The 22,629-nt window shown below is 47.0% G+C and overlaps 1 protein-coding gene across 1 annotated transcript in view; it reads right to left on the bottom strand.

Annotated features, from left to right (window-relative positions):
• The window catches only part of LOC147710710 (taste receptor type 1 member 3-like), a 126,067-nt gene that overhangs the window by 21,528 nt on the left and 81,910 nt on the right, over nt 1-22,629 (bottom strand). The window contains exon 5 of the mRNA XM_086919382.1: nt 15,106-15,324. Within this exon, the coding sequence (XP_086775508.1) occupies nt 15,106-15,324 (219 nt within the window). The remainder of the gene's footprint in view (nt 1-15,105; nt 15,325-22,629) is intronic.

The raw sequence follows: 22,629 nt of genomic DNA, 5'->3' as shown, positions 1-22,629 counted from the left end.
GCATAGTTATGACACGAACACGATTCAGACAATAAAGATATGGTCACAGGGTCTAGGAAGGATGATGGAGGAACATAACAAGGAAAGGAAGAATAAAGTCGTAAACTACTTATGGTATACTTATAAAGCGAAGGCAGGAAACATGAAGACTTTATGGGGCACCGTACTCTTTTCGTCTACACACTGTGCTACACCGCTACACCTATTTCACTTCCCCTCTCTTTAAACACTACCTTGCCGCTCCAGTGACAACGCCCATTACCTTCTAGTCCACCCACACTGCTCGAGATACCGCTCACTTCTCATGCCCTCTCCTACTACAGCTCCATTCTTGCCTTTCCTCTCCACTCCTCATTCTAATGCCTTCACGAGTCCCCCCACCCATTATGTCATCAACTCGGTGCTAACGCTTTACATGCCCATTTCCTGGACGCTGCCATCTCCTGCACCTTCGCCTCATCCTGATCATAAATGCCTCCACCGCAGCCCTCTAACCAAGTGCAGCACAGAGTTATGACCCCAGTGTTGTTCACCCACCCTGCTGCCCCTCCAGCCAGTGCTGGCCACAATCCCCCCCGTGCCACGTATCCCTCCTCCACCTGGACTGCACCCACGGGGCTCCACTCCCTCCTCTCCCCCTCACCTCCTTCTCGGTCGCTGTTACTTCAGACTGCAAACACTTCCGGCACCCACCGCCCTCCCGGCATGGCTTACTAGAGGGTGGGGCAAGAGGGGTGGGTGACAGGAGGGTGGGCTAGGCGCGCAGGGTAATGTGGGGCCGGAGGGGAATAGGAGGTGTGGAACAAGTGAGGGCGTGTAGGAGGAGGAGTTACTGAAATATCATGGGTTGGTTTTATGGTCGGGATATGATACTTTTTCAATTCAAACAGCACTTCAGAACGAAGGGTTTGGCCATCGAAATTACGATTTATTTAGTCACTATGCTGACGGGCGAGCCTCCAAAGCACCCGGGAGTCAGCCTATGGCAGTGCGGCTCCCGGGTCAGCACCTACGAGGACACGGGGGGGGGCGGGAGAGGAACGGACGGCGGGAGGGGGCGGGAGAGGACACAGGGGGCGTGAGGGGGGCGGGGGAGAACACGAGGTCTGCATAGTTATGACACGAACACGATTCAGACAATAAAGATATGGTCACAGGGTCTAGGAAGGATGATGGAGGAACATAAGGAAAGGAAGAATAAAGTCGTAAACTACTTATGGTATACTTATAAAGCGAAGGCAGGAAACATGAAGACTTTATGGGGCACCGTACTCTTTTCGTCTACACACTGTGCTACACCGCTACACCTATTTCACTTCGGTATAAATGCTCTCGTAAACACTGCGTCGAACTTCACATGGGTATTTTGCATGCACCGTCAATACCAAACAATGTTATGTTACCTACACCTGGGGGACTCAGGCTTAAAATAGACAGAGAGACCCACTTAGAGCGCCGGGTGGACAATGCAGAGAGCAGTTCCTGCGGTAGAGAGAGCCTCACACCGTTCAGGGGATCCGTGCCGCTGCAGCAGCCGTGTGCACCCTGCGTGCGGAGCCACGCAACACCCGAGCAACACAGCACTCACCGTGGGCGGAGGCGCGGGGCTGCAGCTGTCCTACTCGGCAACACCTGCCCGGCAACGTCCTCCGCTTCTTCCGGGGCTCCCTCCAGGCAGGCCACGGGAGCCCCGCGTGGGCCGCCATACTTCTTGTGGGCCGCCGTCTTCCTTCTTCCCCTGGGCGGCGGGGGGGCGGGCACTTCCGGCCGGCCGGCCGCGCTAGGATTGGCCGGCCGGCCGGCTGGCTAAAGAAACCTCGGAGAGGACGAGGGGGGCGGGCGGGAGAGGACGAGGGGGGCGGGAAAGGTCACGGACGTCGGGAGGGGGGCGGGAGAGGACGAGGGAGGCGGGAGAGGGGCAGCTAGGAACAAATAAGGAGACCCGAGCAGCAAGGGAGGTGCCGGCAATGCCGGAACAGACTCGGGGGCGTTCCTGGCGTCGCGTGACGTCGGCAAAAGCCAAAGAATCTCGGGAACGCCCCCGTGTCTGGTCCGGCATTGACGGACGCCTCTCTGTTCCAATGGCTAGCCTCCATTTATGGAGCTAGCCAATGAAGCAGAGAGGCGTGTTCAAGTCACCCATACTAGAAACTACAGATTTCTCTGGAGGAGGAGCCTACGGCTCCGCCCCCCAGCGAAACCTAAAAAGCAGCAGGATGTCTGTACATTGCAAACCAAATCGAGAACTATAACAACTCATCCAAAGCTTTATTCGACATTGTTAAAGACTTTGTGGACTCCGTGGTATGCAAGCAATCTTCTATCGAGTCCCAAGACCTATGTGACTCACTGGCTAGATTCTTTCAGGAGAAAATTGGAAAAATGGACGCTAACTTTTCACCATCTGACCTGGAAGCTCTACCTATCGCCGCAAACTCCAGTGCTGTCACAATATGGACCGACTGTTCTCTCAAATGCTTTAGGCCGGTCACTTTAGTAGAAACTCAAAAGGCTTTAAAGCAGTGTTCTTCAAACTGTGGGGCGCGCTCCCCTGTTGGGGGCGCGGCACCATCTCAGGGGGGGCGCGCACTCCACCATAAAATGTTACATACCTTTGTCTTTCACTGTCCCGTGTCTTCAACCATTTTAAACGGGGATGTATGATTGGAGAACTCTGGGGCACGTAGGAACGTCACCACTGACTTTCCACCAATTAGGGGGGAAAGAAGCAGAGAGGTCAGGAAGTGCCGCAAAATTTGCGTGCAATACAGATGCTGAAGTCTCGTCCGCACTGCCTTTACTTGTTTACTGTCGCCTCACTGTGAAGTAGTGTGTGTAAATCAACATCAACAGATAGAAGGGCCATTCAGTGCTGCCCAGTTTTCGAAGTCCGGGGCACGACGTGCGGGGGGAGGGGGGGTGGGGGGTGTGAGGAGGGAGTGGGGAGGTGAGGGGGGGGGTGAGGAGGGAGTGGGGAGGTGGGGGCGGCGTTCAGTGGTAACAGAGGATTGGAGGGGGAAGGGAGGGGAATCGATGGGGCACGATGTGCCATGTTTTTTTTTCTTCATTTGGAAGAGCTATTATTAGGTTCATTGCTACAGCTGAAATGCTGTTACTTTTCCCTCCTATGGCACAGGCAACCTGGCAGTGCGCTGCTCCAGCCCTGCTGCTAAATAACCCGGCGGGGAGGCCTGCAAGTGGCCCCTGTGCGTCATCATGTCACTGCTGACAGTTTAGGCGAGACTGCGCTTGGGACAGTGCAGCGACGGGCTCAGCTGGAGGGGCCAGGGGATCACAGCGGTAATCATAATTGCATTGAAATCTACGAGTCGCATTATAATTTGTTTAATAAAACTGAAAGGACAGGTCACGCAATTGAGAGCGTTTACAGTGGAGTGCACAGAACTCCAGAGGTCATCTGGATCTTTACAAACTGTTTAAGTGCTGAGGGTGGCTGTGTTGTACTTGACATGTACTGCCTCGTGCCCGTGGGTCAAGGGGTCACCTGTTAGTTGGGTATTGCAATGGCTGGAGTCTGTGCAGACCGTCTCTTCTAATACTAAAAAATCGAGAACAGGGTCTGCCACTAAGCCTTTGCTCGGCATTCCCAGACTGTTCATTTCTACCAGGAGGTGTACATAAACTTTGTTACGTTATTCTCTTTTTCTGTGACATGCAGACAGTTTCATTGCATATCACAAGCAAGCACCCCTCGGAGGTATTCAGCATTGCTGTGCACACTTGATTAATTCTCTTAAATTAAATTTTACGTATGCTGTATACATTTCAGAGAAGAGCACTTTTTTAACACAGAAATATGTTAAAACATGCTCTTATCTGAAATGTATACAGCATACGTAAAAAGCTGTACTGAGATCAAAAATAAGATAAATATATCAAGGACTGAGTGAGCTACATCAGTCTTTGTACTTTGCTCATACTAATGCTGCTTTTAGTGATTCTTGAGTCGCTTGTAAATACTGCGTTCCTAAACAGGGCCAAGCGATTCAATTAAAATTGCACATAACAAGAGACCTGCAGTGCAAACACCACTGCAGCTGTGTTTCTGTGGGAAGGGTTTGCTTGCACTTGATCCTCCTTTTGCTAGGGTCGTGATATTAGCTTTTCTCCCTAAAAGAACATTGTGTGATGATATACCACTTTTTTTCCACTCCACTCTCCCACACATCAGGTCTGCTGCCTCTGGTGGGTCTTGGTGTGTTTTAAGGCCTCCACTGGGTAGCCAAACTCTTTCCTGCTGATTCTGATGTCTAAGGTAATTAGATTACTCCATGTAAGTAGGGACAATGCTGTAGTCCTGAGATTTTCTGTTAGTTCAAACAATGCGGGCCACGACTGCAATTACCAGAATGCAGTAGATTAGTTGTTGAATGAAAATCTAGAACAGGAGCAAGGCAATCCTTGATAACATGGGGTTATCTTGTCACCGTACTGATGTCTGTCATGGGATCCCCGTTTTCTCATCTCTAACTACATTATAGTATCTCTTCCCTATATACCAGATGGAGTTCTACCTCAAACTCTTATGACTTCCAGAAGAAAGTCGGCAGCACTCCTCACCATTGAGGCATCCACACTGCACAGGTACGAGCATGGATCTGTCAACCTGCAGTCACAGAAGCATTGCTTATGGATACAGAGAGCTGTCAGAAGTGGCTGGAACCTTCTCCCTCTCCTTTTTCCCTTCATTAATGTGCCGGTCAAACTGGATCCAACAGCAACTACTTTACTTTCAGCACTGATCAGCAGTGTCACTGTCAATAGATCATTTAGCTCTGTGACAGGCTGCCTGCGCTGGAGTGATCTGATGCTTGCTGCAGGGCTGGGCACATAGGCACCACTCGCCAAATGGGGAGGACTGCTCAGTTAGGGTTAACTGTTTTTATTAGGGTTGAGGCTGCCATAGTAGTCTTGAAATAATAACATACAGCCTGGCTGTGACCTATGTGTGTCTCAGCCTCACTCTCTGTTGTCATTTCTAATGTTTATATTACTCGTGACAAAATGTCACTCATAATCGTTGAAATGTCATTCATAATTACATTGAAATTATGAAAATGTCACACATGGCAATCTGAAACTTTGGCAGCTATGCGCCTGTCCAGGTCATGCAGCCTGGGGGCAGTGTGTGGAACAATCCATTACCTCACCAGGGGCCGAACGGCATCTCCAGTACTGGCGCTGCTCGAAGAGCAGGTCAAACACACCTGCTTCAGTTTTTAGGGCTCGGCCTTCGTCAACCCTGCGTCAGCAGGGGAGGCGGAGCTCCGAGATCCTAATGTTAAAGAAAAAAAAAGGTATCTCTAGGGCTCTGGCCAGACACATTCCTTACATTCCTTAGTGTTTTATGGCATCTGCCTAGTGATTCGTCTTCGCTGTGCTGTCTATTTAGTAGGCTTGACGTGATAGGCTATATTTACTTTTCGTCCGTCATTGATGTTAGTTTCATGGCATATTCTGTGCGCGAACGAGCACGCAGAGTGATTAATCTTAATTAGGAGTTGTCAGAGTGCCCGTGTAATGCAATGCAGATGGTGCGTGCGCGTTCACCATTGCATTGCATCAAGACTTTTTATCTAACTCCCTTTTTGCATGAAAGTAGCTCTAATTGGAAAATAACTTCCCAGGGCTGGGCCAGGCACCGAGTTCAATCGAAACATTCAGTGAACTATAGATTATTGGTTTACCAGAGCCTAAAATTGAAATGCCATGGTGTCGCAGTTTAGAGCTCGTGAAAAGCAGAGCTAGAAACGCCGTTTCAAAGGCCCTGAGGCCTTGCTCAGCAGTATCAGGCCGCTCTCTCACTGTTCAAACCAATTTAGACGCGGGCGGAGAGGAGCGGTTCCACTGGCAAACTAGGCACGGTGAAAATAGCAGATCCACGAAGAAAAAGTCTGCTTTTTTCTCAAGTAATGCCATTTTTACAGAGGAAATGAGAAAACGGTCATGGACCATTAACTGCTCCTCTTTTCTCCGTGGCAAATGATGTGTTTACGAACAGCTTATACGTCTGGTGGCTTAATGTATTTCACCTCTTACGGTAGAACATACGGTGCCCGACTGAGCCATCTCGGATTTCTAAATCTGCCCACAAATTAGCTGTTTGCATATTTCCATTTTGATCTTGACAGTGCAGCAAAAAAGCTCGGTGCATATAATCTAACAAACTATAGAAAACTAAACAGGTCTGATTCACTCCCCAGCATGCCACACACTCACAATCCCTGCATTCAGTTACTCAAATCACTCATCTATTCATCCTCTTTTGCTTCATTCTTGCCTTCACCCACAATAATGCACACACAATCTAACCAATTAGCGAAGAGGGAGTTTTAGTTACCACCATACCTGCCAGCTTTTTAAAACTATTTTTTGAGGGGTCTGAGAGTGTTTTGGTAGAGTGTGACTACTAGCCCATGGCATGAGAGAGTGTGATAATGCTATTGGTGGTGTTCAAGCGCTGTCAGTGGGTTGTTCTGTCCTTGGTTTGTGAGTGAGTAGAGTAGTGAGTAGTGAGTAGAGTAGTGAGTAGTGAGTAGAGTAGTAGAGTAGTGAGTAGAGTAGTGAGTAGTGAGTAGTGAGTAGAGTAGTGAGTAGGGTAGTGAGTGCAGAGTAGTGAGTGCAGAGTAGTGAGTAGTGAGTAGTGAGTAGTGAGTAGAGTAGTGAGTAGTGAGTAGAGTAGTGAGTAGAGTAGTGAGTAGTGAGTAGAGTAGAGTAGTAGAGTAGTGAGCAGAGTAGTGAGTAGAGTAGTGAGTAGTGAGTAGTGAGTAGAGTAGTGAGTGCAGAGTAGTGAGTAGAGTAGTGAGTGCAGAGTAGTGAGTGCAGAGTAGTGAGTAGAGTAGTGAGTAGTGAGTAGAGTAGTGAGTAGTGAGTAGAGTAGTGAGTAGTGAGTAGAGTAGAGTAGAGTAGTAGAGTAGTGAGTAGTGAGTAGTGAGTAGTGAGTAGAGTAGTGAGTAGTGAGTAGAGTAGTGAGTAGTGAAGAGTAGTAGAGTAGTGAGTGGTGAGTAGAGTAGTGAGTGCAGAGTAGTGAGTAGAGTAGTGAGTGCAGAGTAGTGAGTAGTGAGTGCAGAGTAGTGAGTAGACTAGTGAGTAGAGTAGTGAGTAGAGTAGTGAGTAGAGTAGTGAGTAGTGAGTAGAGTAGTGAGTAGTGAGTAGAGTAGTGAGTAGAGTAGTGAGTAGTGAGTAGAGTAGTGAGTAGTGAGTAGAGTAGAGTAGTGAGTAGTGAGTGCAGAGTAGTGAGTAGAGTAGTGAGTAGTGAGTAGAGTAGTGAGTAGTGAGTAGTGAGTAGTGAGCAGTGAGTAGAGTAGTGAGTAGTGAGTAGTGAAGAGTAGTAGAGTAGTGAGTGGTGAGTAGAGTAGTGAGTGCAGAGTAGTGAGTAGAGTAGTGAGTGCAGTGTAGTGAGTAGTGGGTGCAGAGTAGTGAGTAGAGTAGTGAGTAGAGTAGTGAGTAGTGAGTAGAGTAGTGAGTAGTGAGTAGAGTAGTGAGTAGTGAGTAGAGTAGTGAGTAGAGTAGTGAGTAGTGAGTAGAGTAGTGAGTAGTGAGTAGAGTAGAGTAGTGAGTAGTGAGTTCAGAGTAGTGAGTAGAGTAGTGAGTAGTGAGTAGACTAGTGAGTAGTGAGTAGTGAGTAGTGAGTTGAGTAGTGAGTAGAGTAGTGAGTAGTGAGTAGAGTAGTGAGTAGTGAGTAGAGTAGAGTAGTAGAGTAGTGAGTAGTGAGTGCAGAGTAGTGAGTAGAGTAGTGAGTAGAGTAGTGAGTAGTGAGTAGAGTAGTGAGTAGTGAGTGCAGAGTAGTGAGTAGTGAGTAGTGAGTAGTGAGTAGAGTAGTGAGTAGTGAGTAGTGAGTAGAGTAGTGAGTAGTGAGTAGAGTAGTGAGTAGTGAGTAGAGTAGTGAGTGCAGAGTAGTGAGTAGTGAGTAGAGTAGTGAGTGCAGAGTAGTGAGTAATGAGTAGTGAGTAGAGTAGAGTAGTGAGTGCAGAGTAGTGAGTAGTGAGTAGAGTAGTGAGTAGTGAGTAGTGAGTAGTGAGTAGAGTAGTGAGTAGTGAGTAGTGAGTAGAGTAGTGAGTAGAGTAGTGAGTAGTGAGTAGAGTAGAGTAGTAGAGTAGTGAGTAGTGAGTGCAGAGTAGTGAGTAGAGTAGTGAGTAGTGAGTAGAGTAGTGAGTAGTGAGTAGTGAGTGCAGAGTAGTGAGTAGTGAGTAGTGAGTAGAGTAGTGAGTGCAGAGTAGTGAGTAGAGTAGTGAGTAGAGTAGTGAGTAGAGTAGTGAGTAGTGAGTAGTGAGTAGTGAGTAGAGTAGTGAGTAGTGAGTAGAGTAGTGAGTAGTGAGTAGTGAGTAGAGTAGAGTAGTGAGTAGTGAGTAGTGAGTAGTGAGTAGAGTAGTGAGTAGAGTAGTGAGTAGTGAGTAGAGTAGTGAGTAGAGTAGTGAGTAGTGAGTAGTGAGTAGAGTAGTGAGTGCAGAGTAGTGAGTGCAGAGTAGTGAGTGCAGAGTAGTGAGTAGTGAGTAGTGAGTAGAGTAGTGAGTAGTGAGTAGAGTAGTGAGTAGAGTAGTGAGCAGAGTAGTGAGTAGTGAGTAGTGAGTAGTGAGTGCAGAGTAGTGAGTAGAGTAGTGAGTAGTGAGTAGTGAGTAGTGAGTAGTGAGTAGAGTAGTGGAGTAGTGAGTAGTGAGTAGTGAGTAGAGTAGTGAGTGCAGATTAGTGAGTGCAGAGTAGTGAGTAGTGAGTAGTGAGTAGAGTAGTGAGTAGTGAGTAGTGAGTAGAGTAGTGAGTAGTGAGTAGAGTAGTGAGTAGAGTAGTGAGTAGAGTAGTGAGTAGTGAGTAGAGTAGTGAGTAGAGTAGTGAGTGCAGAGTAGTGAGTAGTGGGTAGAGTAGTGAGTAGTGAGTAGAGTAGTGAGTAGTGAGCAGAGTAGTGAGTAGTGAGTGCAGAGTAGTGAGTATAGTAGTGAATAGTGAGTAGAGTAGTGAGTAGTGAGTAGAGTAGTGAGTAGTGAGTAGAGTAGTGAGTGCAGAGTAGTGAGTAGTGAGTAGAGTAGTGAGTGCAGAGTAGTGAGTAATGAGTAGTGAGTAGAGTAGAGTAGTGAGTGCAGAGTAGTGAGTAGTGAGTAGAGTAGTGAGTAGTGAGTAGTGAGTAGTGAGTAGAGTAGTGAGTAGTGAGTAGTGAGTAGAGTAGTGAGTAGAGTAGTGAGTAGTGAGTAGAGTAGAGTAGTAGAGTAGTGAGTAGTGAGTGCAGAGTAGTGAGTAGAGTAGTGAGTAGTGAGTAGAGTAGTGAGTAGTGAGTAGTGAGTGCAGAGTAGTGAGTAGTGAGTAGTGAGTAGAGTAGTGAGTGCAGAGTAGTGAGTAGAGTAGTGAGTAGAGTAGTGAGTAGAGTAGTGAGTAGTGAGTAGTGAGTAGTGAGTAGAGTAGTGAGTAGTGAGTAGAGTAGTGAGTAGTGAGTAGTGAGTAGAGTAGAGTAGTGAGTAGTGAGCAGTGAGTAGAGTAGATGATTAGAGTAGTGAGTAGTGAGTAGAGTAGTGAGTAGAGTAGTGAGTAGTGAGTAGTGAGTAGAGTAGTGAGTGCATAGTAGTGAGTGCAGAGTAGTGAGTGCAGAGTAGTGAGTAGTGAGTAGTGAGTAGAGTAGTGAGTAGTGAGTAGAGTAGTGAGTAGAGTAGTGAGTAGAGTAGTGAGCAGAGTAGTGAGTAGTGAGTAGTGAGTAGTGAGTGCAGAGTAGTGAGTAGAGTAGTGAGTAGTGAGTAGTGAGTAGTGAGTAGAGTAGTGGAGTAGTGAGTAGTGAGTAGTGAGTAGAGTAGTGAGTGCAGATTAGTGAGTGCAGAGTAGTGAGTAGTGAGTAGTGAGTAGAGTAGTGAGTAGTGAGTAGTGAGTAGAGTAGTGAGTAGTGAGTAGAGTAGTGAGTAGAGTAGTGAGTAGAGTAGTGAGTAGTGAGTAGAGTAGTGAGTAGAGTAGTGAGTGCAGAGTAGTGAGTAGTGAGTAGAGTAGTGAGCAGTGAGTAGAGTAGTGAGTAGTGAGCAGAGTAGTGAGTAGTGAGTGCAGAGTAGTGAGTATAGTAGTGAATAGTGAGTAGAGTAGTGAGTAGTGAGTAGAGCAGTGAGTAGTGAGCAGTGAGTAGAGTAGAGTAGTAGAGTAGTGAGTAGTGAGTAGTGAGTAGAGTAGTGAGTGCAGAGTAGTGAGTAGTGAGTAGAGTAGTGAGTAGTGAGTAGAGTAGTGAGTAGTGAGTGCAGAGTAGTGAGTAGAGTAGTGAGTGCAGAGTAGTGAGTAGTGAGTAGTGAGTAGTGAGTAGTGAGTAGAGTAGTGAGTAGTGAGCAGAGTAGTGAGTAGTGAGTGCAGAGTAGTGAGTAGAGTAGTGAATAGTGAGTAGAGTAGTGAGTAGTGAGTAGAGTAGTGAGTAGTGAGTAGAGTAGTGAGTAGTGAGTAGAGAGTAGTGAGTAGAGAGTAGTGAGTAGTGAGTAGTGAGTAGAGAGTAGTGAGTAGTGAGTAGTGAGTAGAGTAGTGGAGTAGTGAGTAGAGTAGTGAGTAGAGTAGTGAGTAGTGAGTAGTGAGTAGTGAGTAGAGTAGTGAGTAGAGTAGTGAGTAGAGTAGTGAGTGCAGAGTAGAGAGTAGAGTAGTGAGTAGAGAGTAGAGTAGTGAGTAGAGTAGTGAGTAGTGAGTAGAGTAGTGAGTAGAGTAGTGAGTAGAGTAGTGAGTGCAGAGTAGTGAGTAGTGAGTAGTGAGTAGAGAGTAGAGTAGTGAGTAGTGAGTAGTGAGTAGAGTAGTGAGTGCAGAGTAGTGAGTGCAGAGTAGTGAGTAAAGTAGTGAGTAGTGAGTAGAGTAGTGAGTGCAGAGTAGTGAGTAGAGAAGTGAGTAGTGAGTAGAGTAGTGAGTAGTGAGTAATGAGTAGAAAGTAGTGAGTAGAGTAGTGAGTAGAGTAGTGAGTCGAGTAGTGAGGAGTGAGTAGAGTAGTAGAGTAGTGAGTAGTGAGTAGTGAGTAGTGAGTGCAGAGTAGTGAGTAGAGTAGTGAGTAGAGTAGTGAGTAGAGTAGTGAGTAGAGTAGTGAGTGCAGAGTAGTGAGTAGAGTAGTGAGTAGTGAGTGCAGAGTAGTGAGTAGAGTAGTGAGTAGTGAGTGTAGAGTAGTGAGTAGAGTAGTGAGTAGAGTAGTGAGTAGAGTAGTGAGTAGGACATCACAGGCAGCAGCTGTGCAAGCTTCTTACACTCACAAGGAGACCACTGGCAGCAGAGGTGCAAGCTTCTCACACTCACAAGAATGACATCACAGGCAGTAACAGTGCAATATTCTCACACTCACAAGGAGATCACTGGCAGTACACACCACATGAACACACTCCATAACACATAGCAACAATACATTGGCATTTACAATGCCATTAGCTCAAACTCAAATAAATCCGAGCCCGATTGCATTTCTAATGCTTGTTCAGCTTGTGTTGAGTTGGATAGGTTAAATAAGATATGCACCAGGGCAGACATGGCACAGTTTCAGAGCAGGGGAGACTCCCTTGCCTCCCACTGCAGCTGCAATTACTTTGTTCATTGCTTTCAGTTTCAGCAGAGGTGTTTGCCTCCCACCTCAGCTTAAGCATTTCAGCTCTAGAAATTTAACCCCATCCTGGGAGGGGGTTAGCTCTTCCCAGAAAGGAGACAGTTTCTGTTAAAATTACACAGGCAGGCACACAGAAGGGCTAAAAGGGCTTCAAATTGCCCAAAAAAATGCCAGCCATGTGTTGTTTAAACTGCCTGCAAAGACCTGGTCTTGACACTAAATGCGGGTTATACATAAAGAAGTATGTATTTATTTGTAATGTGACTTTTCTGTCTTTGTTCCCTTTAATTATCACTCATGGATCATTCAGGCAGCCCTATAACACAATTAAAGAGCTTTCTATGTATTTTTGTTGATCGAAGTATGCACAGATAAGTGCTGAAAATACAGCTTTAGTGACTGCTTATTTTTGTACCACTTTTGTACCACCTCGAACATCAAAAGAGAGAACTGGCAACCCTAATCATAAAACTAGAAGTTTGTTGCAAGATCAGCACATTATTTATTTACTCCACCCTCAATCCCTGGTTAATGCCATAATAGCAGTAGTTTAGCTTGTATCTGAAACTCTATGCCACTGTCAATAACCTGCTGAGTTACTTCAAGTATCTGGGAATGCACCTTGCATTCAGACAACTCGCTCCTCAATCTCGCCCTTCACTTTCATGCTCACTCTGCATTTACTGCGATCCCAATGCCCTCACACTGATCCCCATGCACTCCCACCATTCACCTGTTCACTCTGTACTCACAGTGATCACTCTGCACTTACAATGCACTTGCACTGTTCACTCTGTACCTCAGCCTGCAGTCTCACAGGAACACTACTCAGCCTGCGCTTATGTGACACTTCACTCACCTGTCCCCCCTCACTGCTCAATCTGCAATCTCACTCAAATAACCCCACTACTAACCATACATTAATTCGTCCCACTCTGCACTTACATTAGCACTCCAATTCATATGGACACCTCACTCACCCTGCAGTCACTCCTCTTACCCTACTCTCACACTGTCGCATCACTCACATGCACTCAGGTGGGCGGTCCTGCCACCCACACAGCGCAGACAGTTAATGTACCTTCTACAAAGAACATGTACCATGGAGATCAAAGAAGTGAGGGGCATATATACAAGCCCCTATCACCACCACAACGTCACAAAAAAGAACTATGCAATCATTGCTGGCTTGTGCTTTTAGCATACCCTGCTGACAAGTTGAAAAATTAAATTCCTCAAATTTGTTCCTAGAAAGAGCTGAGATCACTTCTTTTACCATGAATAAAAGAATAACTTTATTCTAGAATAAGCTCGAATTATGGAGAAGACTAGTTGAAAAAGGCCTGTTTAAGCAGTTTCCATGTTTAGTAGATGCTCTTGAGGAGACTGAATACGAACGTCCAAGTGTTGCTGAACTAATAAAAAATCACTGGACGTCTCTCAGGGACAGAAAATTGTGTTTTAAACTGTGTAATAAGCCTGTCATTTAACAACACCCACTCACAAACCTGCAGTTTACCAAACACTCTTATTGTGTGGAATATTTAGTGTACCAGATTCCGGAACTTTCTGTCAGGTCGGGGGGGGGGCCCGACATATAAAAAAAATCAGCTGGGGGGCTCAACCTACAAAAGTTTGAAGACCTCTGCTTTAGAGGGTGCCAAATCTGGCTCCCCAGCCGACCCCTGCCCCCCTAAGACCATGTTGCTCCTATTCCATATACTGGCTCCCACTATCCAAAAGATTTTCAACCTCTCAATTGGGAAGGGGTAATTCCAGCCCCCTGGAAAGAAGCATTTGTTCGTCCCATTCTTAAAAAGCCTCTGGCAAACCCCCTAGATCTGGGCAATTATCGCCCTATCTCTTTGCATTCCTCTCCTGGGCAGAATACTTGAAAGTATTATTAACAAGCAACTAAACAGCTATCTGGAATCAAACGGCATTTTGGACCCTTCACAGTCCGGATTCCGTAGGGGCTTTAGTACGGAAACGGCCCTGTTAGCGGTGACCGACTCCCTGAGAACAACTGTGGATGCCAGTGGCTCAGCAATTCTGATCCTTCTTGACCTCTCCGCGGCCTTTGATACCATCTCTCACGTTAGGCTCGCGGAGAGGTTATGCTCTATCGGCGTACACGGTCTGGCCCTTAAATGGTTACTGAATTTCCTGGCTGACCGGTCTCAAACGGTCATCATGGGCCCCCACCAGTCTGAGAAAATACTACTAGACAAGGGCGTTCCCCAGGGCTCCTGCCTTCACCCCACCCTTTTTAACATCTATATGGCCCCTTTGGCGAAGGTGGTGGAAGCCCTGGGGTTCGAAACTATTTTGTACACCGACGATACCCAGCTGCTGTTTAACATCGGCCCAAACCTCGAAGCAGATAGACTCCGTTTTGCTACAGGAATCTATGAAATTTCAAACTGGATGACTAACAACTGTCTTCAGTTAAATCCGGGCAAGATGGAAGTCATGCTTCTAGGGAAAGCCGCAGCAGCCTGGTCCAAGGACTGGTGGCCTTCACAGCTGCCCCCCCCCCCAATGCCAAAGCAGTGTGTTAACAATCTTGGCATTAAACTAAATCACTCTCTCTCAATGCAGGATCATGTAACTGAGGTCTTGGGGGCCTGCTACTACAGGCTCAGACTACTGCGAAAAATGTTCCCTTTCATCCCAATGGAACACCGCAGAACGCTGACCCCAGCTATGGTGATTAGCCACCTGGATTATGGGAACGCCCTATTAGCAGAAGTTGGAATAACATCCTTAAATAAACTGCAGGTAATCCAAAATACGGCGGCCAGGTTGGTCCTGAACATGCCGGCGGGCTCCCCCTCGAGACCATTGCTGAGAAATCTACACTGGCTGACGATAAAACAAAGAGCCTTTTTCAAAATCTGTTGTCTGACCTTCAGTGCTCTTCAAGGTCAGGATCCTCTGTATTTACAAAATAAACTAAAAAAACATGTCCCAAGCCGTCCTTTGAGGTCTAGCTCGCAGCAGCTACTTCAGGTACCCATATCAGACTTCATAGATCCGGGGACATGGCCTTTTCCTATCTTGCTCCCAAATACTGGAATAGCCTTCCAATATCTTTGTGAGAAACCTCCTCATATTGCAGTTTTTGGAAACACCTAAAGGCATTTTTGTTTTAAGCTCCTCCTCCTACTAGTTTTCCTTTTGTTGGGGGTTTTCTGAGTAAGCGCCGAGATGCCCCACGGTGATTCGAGTGCTATACAAAAGAGCCTAACATAACATGCCATAACAGAGAGAGAGAGAGAGAGAGCTCACCTTGATGCAGTGTATTCAAGTTAACTAACAAGCACTCTGTCTTAGTGTAGTACATGCAGAGTGACAAAGTGAAAAAGAACTGTCTGGACTGAACAGAGCAGTCTCAGGTGGATATGCTGTCAGAAAATGCTGTCTACACTACTTAACTTATGTAGATAATATGCACCTACTAAGCAAGTACTGGTTATTCTAGCAACATCAATTTGCATTACATTAGCCCATCACAGTCATCAGAAGTTATTGATGACCTCTCATTCTAGTCTGTTTCTCCTCACCTCATCACTTCCTGTGAACCAACGAATCCCATCTCCGTTGACCTGCAGTGAGTTCTGCGTTGTGTCGTATTGTCCGACCACGCGAAAGGAAGGCACGTGACTCCTCCCCCTCCAATCCCACATGATGAGGTCATAGCCCACTGGCAAGTCTCCATCCTTGCTGAAGTAGACGGGTTGCGAGCCAATTGTTATGTTTACCTTTGCCAACTCCACTAGAAGCTGCAAAAAAGAGGAATATTGGAATAATCAAACAAGTGCTTATACTGTGTTTTCAAGCAGTGCCACTGTACACAGCCAGGGCCAGACTGGCCATAGCGAGCATCAGGCATTTTCCAGGGAGGCTGGAAGGGTAGGGGTCGGTGTTGCAGCGGTGGGGGCTAGTTGCAAAACAATATACAATATCGGCCCCCAGTAACAAAAGCAGTAGGGCTTCACACTTGCACCTCCCCCCACTCCCTCTTCTCAGCGGCTGGTCGTTCAAAATTGAAGGGCTGCTTTAGGTTCACACTGGCCCTGTTCACAGCTGCATGAGAGGTTATATTTGGGCCATCTCCTCATGTTGTGAAAAAGATGAGGAGCAGGCAGCTGTGTATGCTGTGGACAGACAAAGTGCCTTAAATATTGAAGTGAAGCTGCAACCCAATTTCTGAGTTGTGAGTTGTTACCAAGGACTCTGGTCAGCAGATAGGCACCCTGCAAAGTGAACCTTTACAAATGTTCCCAAATTATCAAACCAGTAGAAAAAAGCTGATCCCATAGCCTCTACCTTGCCCACTTGCCTGGCAGGAGTCTAGATCAGTCTAACAAAGTGGTAGGTGGGTTTCCACTATTAAAATCACCAACTAGACGAAGATGGGTATTCTGAAAGTTTGTTATCTTCTTCACTTCTCACATGATGTGTAATCCCTGTACCTCTGCTCTGTATCTTATTTTTATGTCTATCCTCAAAATGAAAGGACCACTGTGGGTGTGGCTCTGCACTCCTTGATTCTTTATAATTTTGTTCTTCTCTTTAGGTTTCTCAGTGCCGTTCACATCGGGTAACTTGTACACAGACACCTATCGCGGTTCCCTCTCCCTTCCGGGTTCGTGTGTGAACGGCACTGAGAAACCTAAAGAGAAGAACAAAGTCCCCTGAGGAAGGGCATTTTTGCTTGAAATGCATTGGGCATATGTACATGTAAAAATATGAGACCAACATACGAATGAAAAAAAGAGGTTAATGATGAAATAATTAACTAAAGAATGAAAAATAAAGAAGACAATAACATGAATAATATGTGAAGAAAATTATTTTACATTGTATGAAGAAGATCTTTGAGTGCTATGTGAATGTGAAGCTTGGGTTCAAGCAACACGTGTTATACTCAAAATGAGTCACAATAGTACAAAATGTGTCGATAAATTGTTACCACAACAAATTAATAAAAATCCTGTGAATTCTTCTGTTTGAAGCTGAAGAGGTGGAGTAGTAACATGTTTCGGCTGCAGTGCAGTAATCTACTTCGAACGCCTTCTGAAGGGCACACAGCCTTTCCATCCGAAGTGTATGCTGTCCTTTTCAAACCCTACTTCTACATATTCATAAAAAGCCATTTGCCCTCAAAAACAAAGAACAAGCTTGCTCACCTGATACGTTGAAAAATGTCATTTAGGTATTAGCAATCATCTCCCGTCGCTGACAGAGATCACCACGCCCAATTATTGTACAAAATCACCCATTGAGGGTCCTCATTTAGGAAATGTTTTTAGTTTTGACCTTTGGTATGAACAAATCCTTACGTGCTTCAAAAACTCTGAACCCTCACTTAACCTCATAATTTTTTCTAGATTCCATAAATGGAATATCTTCTATGAGTCCGCTAACTCTGTGGGTCAATGCACCAGCTGCGCATTGCTGTCTGCATTATATGTATCAAATATTCAAACATGGACTCAACTCAATGCTTGTTATGCGTTAATGAATGATAGAATGAACACAAAGTAATGGCAACATCTGCTGTTGGTGATAAATAAATCCGGTATTTGTAAATTGTGAACTAATCGCCCCTAAGGGTCTCAAGGCGCTGGGGGCCGACGGGGAGATTAGGAGTCACATGATGCTGAGCTGAGCTGCTGCCGGCGATCGAACCGTAAGCCCTATGCTCCGGAGTCAGCTGCTCTGGCCAGTGCGCCACACCTCTTCCACCATACCTTTACCAATAATATAATAGTCTTGTATGGCAACCCTAGAGACGTGGTAAGAGTGAACTGCATTCTCTTAGAATCCTTTGGCCTAGGGAAAGTAAGAGAAAGGCTATCCACTCTGACCAATTTTATTATAGGCTGCTGTAGAAGCACTTCTATCACAGTATCAAATGCATTTAGATACATTAAAATTAGAGACAAATCATAGAACATGGAGACCTATGTGGTTGATATACCATTATTCACAACTGACATAGCACATTCTATCTTCATATCATAATAAATAGTCAATGACTACTCAGAAGACTTGGTATATACCTTTATTAAGATTAAGACTTGATGGGGACGCCTGGGTTGGGGACCACATCAAACCTTTGCAGAATTACAGCAGAGCTATTTCCTCCATTCCTCCCAATTTTATCAATACCTACAGCTAAGGCATGCCCTTCGAGACAATATTCCGTCTCGCACCTCCCTCCCTGAATTCAGTCCCCTTGAGGCCCAAGTGATGATGGGGGAACCTGGGTAGAGGGGGGGGGGTTGTTGCGGATTTACCGCTCCCTTGTGAACAATGGCCCAGCATCTCTGGACCTGTTAAGTGCCCGCTGTGAGGGTTGGCTGGGCCCCCTAGAAGATGTGGACTGGAGAGATGCCCTCATGGCCCCCAAGGCCTTGACGACCTCCTCCAAGTTGCGTCTAGTCCAACTCTATTACCTCCATATGGTCGACCTCACTCCTGCACGCCTCTAAAGCGCCTGTATACAGCCCTCTCCGACCTGCACGCGATGCAATCACTCCCCTGGTGACTTCTACCACATGATATGGCAATGCCCTGTCTTTGCACCATTTGGGCGGGAGTGGAATTGGAACTTAGACAGACCCTGGGGTGGACGGTTCCTCACGACCCACTACGTCTGATCCTGGGTGTGTTTGATGGCCTCGATGGATCTCGGGCCGATGAGCGCTTCCTAGGAACAGCGGTGGCAGTAGCGAAGCAAGATATAGCGGCACTCTGGTCTCAGTCTAAGCCCCCTACTATATGGAAATGGAGACGGGGTGGATTGGTGCGGAACTCATGAGGAACCCCTCTTTGAGGCCCGGGGCTGCCCCAAGCTTTTTGGCAAGATATGGGGCAAGTGGTTCAATCTACTGCCCTAAGGGTCGTGCGTGTTTCTTGTACAAACATTACCAAACGCAAGTGTCTTTATTCATCCTAGAGAAGGATTTACAAGTCTCTGTCGTCTCTCGTTCAAATGTATTTTATCCAAATAATGTGCTTGATTTTGTCGCCAATGTATTTTGTGATTGTTCTTTAAAACCAATAAACTTGATTATCAAAAAAGAGTTTAAGACTTGGGTCCGCATTCTAAACACCCTATGAACGGTGCAGAGCAGGAATATCGACGGAGAAATAACGTGGGACATTAATATCGCCACAGAAATATCGTTTGGAAGAAATATCGACAGCAAAAATATAGTTGACCAGAATATCGACTGACAGGTAAGTAACATCGATAACAAAAATATAGTTGTAATAAATATCGTTTACAAAAATATAGTTGACAAAAATATCGATTTATTAATAATGTTATGTATTTTAGTGTTTTTAATGAGAATTGTTTGTTATTTTATTATATGTTTTAGAATGTACGATTTGGATCCAACGTAGATCTCCGTACGATTCGTACTAAAAACCATATGACTGAAATATACGTACGATCTGTATCCGGAAGAGGCATTGCGCGACGTCCGTACGTAAAGAAGCAGCAGTTTCCGGCCGAGCAAGTACTATCCGTCTCTGCGACACTCCGTACGACCCTTTTACTACGAGAGCTCAAAACGTCCGTAAAAGCAGAGTCCGACCCAAGCCCCATCCCTGGTACGCAACATACACGCCATGAACCCCATCGTCCGTGTCATCCCAGTCCTGTACGCCTACGACCTGGTGCACAGAAACCGACGACGGCGCATACGGTGAGAACAACGTACCACAACAACGAAGTGTACTTGTACGGTGCGTCTTACACGCATGGCACCATAGCAAAAGTGATACGATGCGCACACACGCCATGAATGTTGGGGTACGGTGCGTTTCACGGGCTCGCGTATGGCACCATGACAATAGTGATACGATGCACACACACACCATGAATATTGGGCTATGGTGCATTTCACACGCTCGCGTATGGCACCATGACAATAGTGATACGCTGTGCACACACGCCATGAATTTTGGGGTACCGTGAGTTTCACGCGCTTTGCGCATGGCACCATGACAATAGTGATACGATGAGCACACACGCCAGGATTGTTGGGGTACGGTGCGTCTCGCGCTCGCGTACGGCACCATCACAATAGTGATACGAGGCACACATCCGCCATCAACCCCATGTGACCTACAGTATGGGGGTGGGTGCAGAGGACTCCCAGCAGTGCCCAGACATATGAGTGGTGGGTGCAGAGGACTCACAGGAGTGCCCAGACATATGAGGGTTGGGTGCAGAGGACTCCCAGCAGTGCCCAGACATATGAGGGGTGGGTGCAGAGGACTCCCAGCTGTGCCCAACAGAATGGGGGTGGGTGCAGAGGACTCCCAGCAGTGGCCAGACATATGAGGGGTGGGTGTAGAGGACTCCCAGCAGTGCCCAGACATATGAGGGGTGGGTGGATATGACTCCCAGCAGTGCCCAGAATTATGAGTGGTGGGTGGATATGACTCCCAGCAGTGCCCAGACATATGAGGGGTGGGTGCAGTGGACTCCCAGCAGTGCCCAACAGTATGGGGGTGAGTGGATATGACTCCCAGCAGTGCCCAGACATATGAGTGGTGGGTGGATATGACTCCCAGCAGTGCCCAGACATATGAGTGGTGGGTGGATATGACTCCCAGCAGTGCCCAACAGTATGGGGGTGGGTGCAGAGGACTCCCAGCAGTGCCCAGACATATGAGTGGTGGTTGCAGAGGACTCCCAGCAGTGCCCAACAGTATGGGGGTGGGTGCAGAGGACTTCCAGCAGTGCCCAGACATATGAGTGGTGGGTGGATATGACTCCCAGCAGTGCCCAACAGTATGGGGGTGGGTGCAGAGGACTCCCAGCAGTGCTCAACAGTATGGGCGTGGGTGCAGAGGACTCCCAGCAGTGCCCAAAAGTATGGGGGTGGGTGCAGAGGACTCCCAGCAGTGCCCATACATATGAGTGGTGGGTGCAGAGGACTCTCAGCAGTGCCCAACAGTATGGGGGTGGGTGCAGAGGACTCCCAGCAGTGCCCAACAGTATGGGGGTGGGTGCAGAGGACTACCAGCAGTGCCCAACAGTATGGGGGTGGGTGCTGCAGACTCCCAGCAGTGCCCAGACATATGAGGGGTGGGTGGATATGACTCCCAGCAGTGCCCAGACATATGGGGGTGGGTGGATATGACTCCCAGCAGTGCCCAGACGGTATGCAACTTTTACAACGCAACCGTTACAACGCCGTTCCATTACGACGCGGTCATAACAACGAAAGTTGTTACAACGAATTGCGCTGGGGGGCGCTCAAGGATAGTAAATCATTTAATTTACTATCCCAACACCTTCTCTACTATCCACAGGGACTGGTGTTGGAATAGTAAATTAAATTTTTTTAATTTGCGCCCCCCCAACGCAAGTTGTTGTAACGACTTGCGTTGTTACAACCGCGTTGTAATGGAACGCGTTGTAAAAGTGTGCGTCGTAATGACGTACATCCTGCCCAGACATATGAGGGGTGGGTGGATATGACTCCCAGCAGTGCACAACAGTATGGGGGGTACATCATCATCAGCATACCACAACTACATGGGGGTATGTGCACATCCCTAACTTGTGACCATAATGATAGTGCCATAGCAACACATCACTAACAGCAGTGTCCCACTCCCTGGAGGATGGATTACTTTCACACACTGCGTGACACACCACACTTGGGTGATGATGTCAAATTACACATGCATACCCACCCATGGAGGCTGCAGGCAAAATACACACCCTACCATCATGACACAATAGTGTATAGTCATGTAACAGCCTACCAAACAAAGAGAGCGAAAGGGAACACACACTGTCACGCACATCCCAGGACTGATATGAATGTCCAGGTGGTAGTCAAACCACCAAGATGTAGTCTCTCATGGAAGGAATTGGATTGAAACCCATCATATACAAGAAACAAACTTGTGAGTCATATGCCCAAATAACCTGCATAACAATTCCCAACATAGGGGTAGGCTGTGATTACACACATGCATAGTGGTGAAAAGGGTGAATGTGTCCATGAAGGCATTTGTACATACTCAAAACACAAATACAGTGAGTTGCAAGCATGGCACAGACGAATGAGCAGTAGACATCTGTTAGCAGACATGGCCATTGTTGAAGGGAACCGTCACCAAAAAAGGAAATGTGCACACATGTCAGCACAACAATTGTGCACTGTCTGCAGTGAAGATGTCAGGTGCCACAGAGGAAGGAATACTCCTTGGGACAATGTCTCTAGACAAACTGAACAGACACAACCAATGATTAATTGCAGAGACATTACGATGGCACACAGATACCATGGTCCACCTCATGACCATCAACAAAAAACATCTTTCAGAACCCCAAAACATTACCATGACACCAACTCCAGGTCCCTCATCACCAACATCAAGTACCTGAAATGCAATAGTGTTGAACGTAAAATAAAAGGGTTTATTCAGCTGCAACAAATAATAAGTGCAAAAATGAGTCTCTGCTCAAATACGGCCAATGGCCAGTCCTGATAAATGTCCTTGTAGGGGATCGATGGGTAGGCCGTCTACCCCAACTTGCCTGCACATGGACTTTTTAAGTGGATATAGACCTTTGGGGGGCATCATCGGGGGCAGGACCAGACACCGCAGGGAGAGGAGTGGGAAGGGTAGGTGTGGTGGGTGCATTAGTGGACGTATCCTCCTCAGTGGCTTGTGCAGCGCCAAAGGTGTGTGCTTTGACTTTTGTGGCGGTGTGCTGCCTGTATCCGTTGGTGTGCGTGATCGTGCCTTCCTGCGTGTGCCTTGGGCAGGTATGGGAGAGGGGAGTGTGGATGGGTCCGAAGGAGGGGGGGGGGAGACTGCTGCCGTCAGTGATGAGTCCATGGACTGCATAATCCAACGTTGGTCAGACATCGTAGCTGACATGCCCTCCATGAACCACAACAACTATGCCAGGATTCGAGTGTGGCCATGGAGGACATTCAGCACCGATGTCTGACCAACCTGAATCTGGCGGATTAAGTCCACAGACTCTGCACTGAGGGCAGCAGGGGAGACAGGGGCAGGGGCTGCGGTGCCAGGGC

This window comes from Lissotriton vulgaris, chromosome 5, assembly GCF_964263255.1.
Source record: "Lissotriton vulgaris chromosome 5, aLisVul1.2, whole genome shotgun sequence".
Taxonomy (NCBI): domain Eukaryota; kingdom Metazoa; phylum Chordata; class Amphibia; order Caudata; family Salamandridae; genus Lissotriton; species Lissotriton vulgaris.
This window is presented reverse-complemented; position numbering and strand designations above follow the sequence as displayed.